The sequence below is a fragment of the Pyrus communis genome, chromosome 14 (assembly GCF_041283825.1).
Source record: "Pyrus communis isolate YQ-2024b chromosome 14, ASM4128382v1, whole genome shotgun sequence".
In the NCBI taxonomy this organism is placed as follows: domain Eukaryota; kingdom Viridiplantae; phylum Streptophyta; class Magnoliopsida; order Rosales; family Rosaceae; genus Pyrus; species Pyrus communis.
The window spans coordinates 25164235-25172751 of NC_142578.1; the positions used below are offsets into that span (position 1 = coordinate 25164235).

Sequence of the window (8517 nt, forward strand, 5' to 3'; positions counted from 1 at the left end):
CCATCTTCGTTGGTCTTTGTTTTGAACAATGATGGGCTACCTTGTCCTCACTAATTTGGGTGTGGTGGTGATGGGGATGACGCCTCTACTTGGTGGGGGGGGGGGGTCTTGTGGTATCTCCTTTATCACTGCTTGGTATTGTTCTGCTGCTTGCCTCTTGTAGGCTTCAATATAATCGGTTTGTTGGGTTTCAAAAAAAAAAAAAAAAAAAAGAAACCGTCTTAGCCGCTGCTCCGGCTTGGGGTCGGCGACAACCCGATTCCCCCTCTTTCTAGCCTTCCTTTCATCTTTCTCTTCCTTCTTCACCCTCTGCATCTTCCCTCTTCCTTTTCTCCCACCTTTTTCTAGCTTTTCTTCCCCCTTTCCCATCCACCTCCACTCTTTGCATCTTATTTTCTCCTCCTACTTTTCTTCATCCTTCCCCTTTCCTTCCTTCCTTCCACTCAAAAGTTTTTTTTTTTTTTTTAAAAAAAATTTATGAACTTTTTCTCTTTTGTTCTTTGATTTGGCTTTCCTTGAGCTTTGTTATATGAACTCTGTTTCAATTCCCATGAGCTAGTCTCAAATCCAAACCTTCATGGCCCTTTCCGGCTCTGGTGCTACTTTTCGTCATGCATCCTCAACCACCGACCTCTGCTACTCGGCTCGTGTGCTTATTCTCGGGTGTTGGGTGGATGTCAAAGTGCTTTTAGCACTATTTGGTAGGATTATGGGAGCGCTTACTGCGCGGGTGGCTTGCTCACCCCATTTTTCGTTGATCCATTTGTTTTGTTGGTTCGTTCTCTTGGTGTTGGTGGTGGCCTTGCGATGGAGGCACATCTGGTGGCTGCTGGTTCTATTTCAGTCTTAGGGTTTTTTTGTTGTTGTTCAGCTAACCACTTTTGGGCCTATCTATTGTATTTTATTTTTTTGCTATTGGGCTTGTATTTAGGTAGTGGGCTATCCTTTGGGCTCCCTTTTTTCTTGTACTTGCTTTTTTATTTAATGGAAGTAATTTAGTTTGATAAAAAAAAAATAATAATAATAATAAAATATTGGGTTTATAACTTTGAAAAAAGACCTAGAATGGGTCAACAGTTAATAAATCCGGCCCAAACCCGGGTCGGCTAAGTGTTGCAATCCGATCCAAACCCTAGCACCAGCTCTGCATAAAACCTCATTCGGCAGTCTTCCTCGCTTCATTTCGCATTCGGCTGCAAATTACCCTTTCTCTCCGCACTCCGCAGATCCATAGCCCTCTCAAGTACTCTCTCTCTCTCTCTCGCTGTATATGGATTTCAGAGACTAATAGCCATTGTTACTGATTAAATTTGTGTTTGACTGGCAGAGATGAAGGTGGTCGCTGCATACTTGTTGGCTGTGTTGGGCGGCAAGACCACCCCTACTGCCGAAGATATCAAGGACATCCTTGGCTCCGGTAATTTTCCTTGTACCTTTCTGTGATTTTTTTGCTCGTTCTGTTTAGAACCCTAATTATTAACTGCGTCAAAGATTGTGGCTTTGTGGTTTGTAGTGCGATGTTGAATTTTGATTTGTAAATCCCATTTTTCTATTCGTATTTTCTATGTGGGTTTAGGGTTTTGACCCTTATAATTTGAGTTTCTAGTTGTAATGGGTCCACTTAATCTTTTGTGAATATGAATGTTTTGGAAATGACAAGGAATTTGGTTTTTCGGGATATGTTGTTTTTCAGTGTTGAATTGTGACGATAATGATTGCCTTTCAGCATTACTGTATGTACCACGGGCTTATATCATTTTTTTTTTCTTTTTTGTTAAGAAGAATCAATTGAATGTCTGTTATGATACCCATATTTCCCAAAATTTTCTGTTTGGCTGCATATGATTCTCCGTCTTTGATGGCTTCTCGGCCTCATTTGGTCTCTAGGATTGGATTGGATTGGATTTTTTAACACCTAAGTTAAATGTATATTGAAGGTAGAAATGAATGATAATAAAGCGGGTTATCGATTCCAATCCAATCCTAGAGACCAATGGAGACTTGAGGACAGTAATTTAATAATTGCATTTGAGTTATTGAATGAATATGTTGTCCATGCCTTCTACTTGGATGTTAACATTAGGGATCATAGTATGGTGTTTGTACAAGGTCAAGGTTATATTAATTATTGAGTCTGAAAACCTGGTATGTTTGCAGTTGGAGCCGAGGCTGATGATGACAGGATTCAACTTCTGCTTTCCGAAGTCAAGGGTAAGGACATCACAGAGCTAATTGCCTCCGGCAGGGAAAAGTTGGCCTCCGTACCAGCTGGTGGAGGTGGTGCTGTTGCAGTTGCCGCAACTGGTGGTGGTGGTGGTGCTGCCGCTGCCCCTGCTGCAGCTGAGGCAAAGAAAGAGGAGAAGGTCGAGGAGAAAGAGGAATCCGATGATGTAAGTTATCTGGATAATCTCATTAAGATTGGTTTTTGTGCTTCAATGACTGCTAATGCAATTCCGTTGCCATTGTTTCTTAAGAAGTATTTACGTTCAATAGCTTCCATCGGTTGTATATGTGCATGACAGCAACCTTCAATTAGCATGGTCATGTCAATTCAATAGCCATTTGCCTTTCGTTGAGTTCTGGCACATTCAGATGCACATTTCTTGACCGCTACTAATAGTCGTCATACTCGGATTGTATCACCAAACACTCTAGGAGACATGAGTCAATTTTGCATCCGTCGATTGTATAGTTTTCTTATATTTCCCGTTTTTCCCTTGCTGCAGGACATGGGCTTCAGTCTGTTTGACTAGAGCGTTTGGAGTGCATACATCCCGGTTTTCGCTATTCGAGTTAAATAGAATTTTTATTCAGTGGAATGTATGGTTTTTGGATCTTAGCCAGTAGAAGACCTGATTACAATCAAATATGTAGTTTGTTATGGTTTATGCAATTGTGGTGGATTTGAATCATCATTGCTATCGAAGTTTATGAATTTTTGTCGTAATGGCTTTTAGCTTTTATCATCTTATTTGTCGACTGCCCTTGCAAATTGATGGTTTATGTCGCTTAATTTATTTTGTTTACGAATGTTTGATAGCATATTATGACTTGGAAGCTGTATTAGGCGTCAGGACTCGGTGCCAAGAGAAGTTAATCGTACTCCAAATGATTTCTTTGATCAGTTTTTAGAGTTATTAACGATGGATACTCTATCATCTCTGTCTCACAACAAATTCTAACTTCTCAAATGCTAAACACATTAAGGATGTGAAAGTCGAATCAATCCTCTCCGGATTTTTATGTCCGGAGTTTGTGGACCGAGAGATCCTAATCGTTCAAAAGAAAAATATATACGCAAACAAGAGCTCGTGGACCGAGAAATCCAAACTGTTCAAAAGAAAAATATATACGCAAACAAGCTGTTTGGATTCAGATTTTGAATCAAATTTAGACTAGGTGGTGGTAAAGTCATGGCATTCCACCCTTTTGGGGGTTGAAAAAACTTACAGAGGCATTTCATTCTCCTCAGGCCGGGTGAATCACTAGCACCAGAAAATCGAATGTAGAACAAGCCATATGAAATAAAGACTTCGTCTCAATCACTAAGTCATCTTGTGGTGGTTAACAAGATGAACATGTTATAAACAAGAGACTTGTAAGGGGATGGATTTGAAGAATGTAGATACGTAACAGATAGGCCTTATTTGGTGGACCAAATCGGATATCTTAAGTCCAATTTAATTGAATGTTCGTGCCTATTATGGCGCCACAAAGTTTATCATGATTGAATATGAATTTCAGATCCATATCAAAGTAGTAGGGGAGACTTTGAACCCATCCTTAGACATGGGTTTCAAAGTCATTTCAATCCAATTTAAGCCACTTACTAATAATCAATACCGATATTGTCTTCAATTTATTTACTATCTCTCTAATTACTATTCACCCCCAATAGTACAACAAGTGTCGGGCTTTATTGCAAAAGACGATGCAATAACCATTCGTTATATATTGTATTTTATTTTTGTCAGAAATTCTTAACACTCTTTTAACAACTGCAAATAACAATAACCTATGTAAACTTTAAACAATAAGAAATTCATGCAACTAAAATCCTAAATTACAACATGGAAACCACTCGATGAAAACCAAAGCAAAAGCTATCACTCACAAGCAACAAAACCATTTATTTTTCCAACCACATCAAGGTTTACATCTTACAAGCGAAAGAGAGACCTTCCGCAGCAAGCTGATCTAAACTCGCAACCGGAGGTTGGGCCTTTGCAACCTTGGCAATAGCCTGGTTTTCCTCGGGTGTGCCGCCTTCCAGAAATGCTCCGACCACCTTCCCGTCTTTAATCCAGTATGTTCCAAACTTCGCCTTTGGTGTCGCGGGATTATTGTCTCCAAAGAGCACGGTTTCACCAACATTGTCACCGTAGAATTGCCATGAAAGATCGAAGGAGCGCGAATAGAAGTATGGAAGGTAGTCGTATTCCTCAACTGTCTTCCCCTCCTCGCTTGCCTTGATGGCCTTTACAGCCTGCTCAGCAGATTTGCGTGCATGATCGACATGCTCAACTCTTCTAATCTCATTGTACAACTTCAAAGGAAAAGTGGCGACATCGCCCACAGCATATACATCCGGAACACTTGTTTTGAAGAATGCATCCGTCTGCAATCAACCGGCACATATTAAAACGGATGCCATGAAACATTAACTAAAGAAACGGGATTACTAATCAAATGTTGAAATTGAAAACACGATTAACACGTTAAATAATCTCTAAAACTCACAAAGAATTCAAGTGATTAAATCCTTAAACCTTTCTTTCGTTATTGTTTACTTAATGTGGTCAAAACAAGCGCTTATCTGTGTGATTAACCAATCAAGACTATGAAGATTGATATTGTTAAGAACTCCAAGCATCACAAAGAATGATTAAAGATATGGGAAAAGGGGAAGGAATCAAGCAATTTCGGAAGTTGCATAACCTTAATGCCACCTTTCTCCTCTTCGACTTGTCCTTTGAACAATGTTGTCAGGGGCCTGCCCCCAACACCGACAACAACGATGTCAGCTTCAAGCACGGTGCCATCCTTTAGGTGCACTTCCTTGACCTACATTATGACAAAAGTCAAAATTCGGAAGCACAGTTTCATCGGATCATGACTACCAAAAACAAGTGACTGTATTTACCTCTCCATTTGAGTCAGCAGTAAATCCAGTCGCAACTGTTCCCTTGATGATTTTAACTCCCTTGTTTTGATAATAGCCCTCATAAAAAGCAGCAATACCAGAAGTGAAAAGTCGAGGCACTACAAGAATTAGGAAAAATTAGGGAAATGAGGCACATAAAATCGAAAGAGTGGCCGAAGTCATGAGTGTATTACACACACAACACGCATATACACACGAAACAAAGCTTGACGCAGTATTCACTTACTGCACCATGGTTCAGGGTAAACCATTTTAACATCTAAATTGTTAATTTTCAAAACTGCACCAAGCTCGAGACCAATGTACCCTCCTCCAACAATCACAGCCTTCCCATTCTTTTTTGACTTAATTGCTTCGTAGAGTTTATCGGCATCATCAATTTCTCTCAAATAGAAGATTTTTTTGGCATCAGCTCCTTTGACACCAAAATCTGTCAATCTTATAACCTACAAAAAAAAAAAAAAATGCATTGATTATGTATACAAGTGGGCTGGATATACAACGCTAAGGCATCAAAAATTCCCAGAGTTGCTTACAGATGAGCCAGTGGCAATGACGAGAGTCTGGTACTTGAAGGATTCCCCAGATCCACTGACAAGAGTCTTCCCAGGAAGATCGGCTTTAACTATTTCAGTGTTGAGAATCAATTCGATCCCTGAAATTGTAAATTATGCTTCCATGAGAATAATGCAATCTAAAAGACTCAGAAATGGAAGATATCTCCAACCATAATTCGTACGTTCTGTACTGTGTAGAAGACAAACATACCTTTCTCCTTGTACCAGTCAGGAAGCAATCTCTCTCCTCCACTTCCAACGCAGACATGAAACCCAGGAAGTCTAGCAGGAGCTGCAATACCAATCCCAACAGTAAGTTACAATGTCAGAGAATGTGATGAACTTAAAAACGAGGTTGCTCTTCGTTAATGTGTCTTGTGTAAGTAAGAATCTAGAGGTCATAAGACACAATTCCGCTTACTTTAAGCACTAAAAATTTGGAACTAAAGTAACACCACTTACACTCGGGGAAGAGATAAGCCTTGCTGAGTGCAGGACGTTCATAGGGAGCAACCTGGAAATAAATGAAACAAAATTTAAGAACATGTGAGAAGTTAACTATGTTATAAAACAAAAATAAATTCTACAGCCATTAGAGGATGATGAACGTATAACAGTAGTAATAATATGAAGTACAGAAAGTATACAGTTAGCAAGCAACGAGCATCAACATGAATAGCACAATAAAAGTATCTTAACCAAAGTTTAATGTGAAAAGTAAATCATTACCTGGTTAAAATTTCTTTGATACGGTCAATATTTTACAGAAATATCAAAAAACCAGAAAAAGATATGGAGGGGTAAAATCTAAACTTCACCCCGTATTGGAGAACTTAAATTTCAGCTAAAATTGACAGGTTTTGTCGATATTTCCAATATATCGGTTAAACATCGACAAACTGCCACATGATGTTCCGAAAGTTTTATTTAAAATTTCCATGCTTTTTAGCAAATTTCTATTATTTCCATCAAAGGCAACCATTATCAATTATATCCATCAATATTTCCACAAATTGGAACGTCAATATTTCCACTGAAACTGAGTCTTGTACAACTTTCATCACAAGGAACAACCGGGAAGAACAGCCGTCATTGTCATTCTTCAATCCAGAACGATATTTTAAACACAAATCATCACTTAAGCAAACAGTAATCAATACTCATGCATACTAAATGTAGACAGACACTACCGCAATTCGCAATTTCTGGTCTCGTTCCCAACACTCACAACTAATTGCATTAATACCCAAAAAAATTATAACTTTGCACAAAAATATCTCAAATATTCAGTCAACTGGATGCAAACACACTCGAAAGCAATCAGTAGAACACATACCGCCTCCTTGGAAATGACCGCTAGTTCGCCTGGCTTAAGGCCCTGTTTGGCAAACTGCCGAGCTGCATATCCCTATACATTTCGAAACCAAACACATATAAAGCACTAATAGTGATCAAGGCTTCCACAGCATAGCAAAAATCATCACATAAAACAGTTTACAAAGCTTGATCACAATTACAAAACGACTTAATTTGTAATAATTAGCATAATTATATACTAAAACAACTACAACAGAATCGAATTGACTTCAAGAACATCAAGTACTCAAAATTTCAAAAATCATAAAAAGAAATTCAAATAATTATACTAGATCTATGTATATACTTCAAAATTCAACGCCAGAACTATGTCAAACCTCATCAGGATCGACAGAAAAATTCAAAAAATATCGAAAAATTCATGTTTTGCGGTGAATTCTTAGAGGAAGCACGAAATTAACAGAAATTGATCAAACGGACGAGAATCGATCGCAGAGAAACTTACAGCTGAGACACCGCCGCCGAGGATCACGTACTTGAAGTTCTTCGCCCCCATTGATAGCTGATCGATAAGGCAAAACGCGCGTTTCGATTCTTCTTCTTCGCTTTGGATGTTGCTGGGGAAGAAGTGAGAGGAATGCGATGACATTCTGTGAGCTTGGTGATTGGTCAACTATTTATGGGGCAACTGGTGCTTCCTCATTGGTCTAACCGTCCTTCCATGTAAACGGGATTTTCCACGTGGCGGACCTTTGACCGTTGATCACTGCCGACTGTTCAATCCCCACGACTATCGATCCGTAAACGGATTTCGTTGTTGAATGTTACTTGCCAAAAGAACTTTCTAACATAATTAAAAAAGATATTGCAAGTTTCTGAAATTTCTTTTTAAATAATGAACATAGTCCTTATTTTCCATAATAATATCTTGTTTGATGTCTAAAAGGAAAAATGAATATCGACTTTCAATTTTTATCTGAAGTTGAATGCACAAGAAAGATTGATATAGACGAACTTCCCTCTTTTAATTCTCACAAAAATGGCCGGATAAAAATTGAAAGTTGAATTCATTTCTTTTCTTCCACATATACCGAATCGAGTGAGTAAGTCAAGCCACGTTCATTTATACTATGCTTATTAAAAATTTGAAAATTAAATTTATCAAGATAGAAAATACAAAATGATCACTAAAACTTTTTAATGACGACATTTAAATGATATTTTTGTCGCTGAAAAGGCTATTCAATATTTAAAAACCGTTTATACATCACTATTTTGTCACTAAATAATTTTTCTTATGTGGAAATTTTCTTGAATCTTAGATAGTAGGTCGGTAGGGTTGTGCAGTGTGAACACAATTTGATCCTATTTTTCAGAGTAGATACACAGTTGAAAAGCCCTTGGCTTTTATCATGGCCGTTGGATTTGCTCTTTTATTTATTTATTATTTTATTTATTTTTTGGGTGGAATTACTTTAT

At 38.3% G+C, this 8517-nt stretch overlaps 2 protein-coding genes across 2 annotated transcripts; one reads left to right on the forward strand and one right to left on the reverse strand.

Moving 5' to 3' along the window:
* Positions 1–1105: 1105 nt before the first annotated feature.
* On the forward strand, positions 1106–2947 carry LOC137712087 (large ribosomal subunit protein P2y). Its single transcript, XM_068451232.2, has 4 exons — positions 1106–1243; positions 1328–1417; positions 2158–2390; positions 2727–2947. The coding sequence occupies exons 2-4, from the start codon at positions 1330–1332 to the stop codon at positions 2751–2753; spliced, it is 348 nt and encodes a 115-aa protein (XP_068307333.2). The 5' UTR covers positions 1106–1243; positions 1328–1329; the 3' UTR covers positions 2754–2947.
* A 985-nt stretch (positions 2948–3932) lies between these two features.
* On the reverse strand, positions 3933–8170 carry LOC137712847 (monodehydroascorbate reductase). Its single transcript, XM_068452021.2, has 9 exons — positions 7544–8170; positions 7058–7129; positions 6184–6235; positions 5933–6013; positions 5701–5819; positions 5391–5610; positions 5144–5262; positions 4939–5064; positions 3933–4618 (listed from the first exon to the last, which is right to left on the reverse strand). The coding sequence occupies exons 1-9, from the start codon at positions 7685–7687 to the stop codon at positions 4154–4156; spliced, it is 1398 nt and encodes a 465-aa protein (XP_068308122.1). The 5' UTR covers positions 7688–8170; the 3' UTR covers positions 3933–4153.
* Positions 8171–8517: the final 347 nt, after the last annotated feature.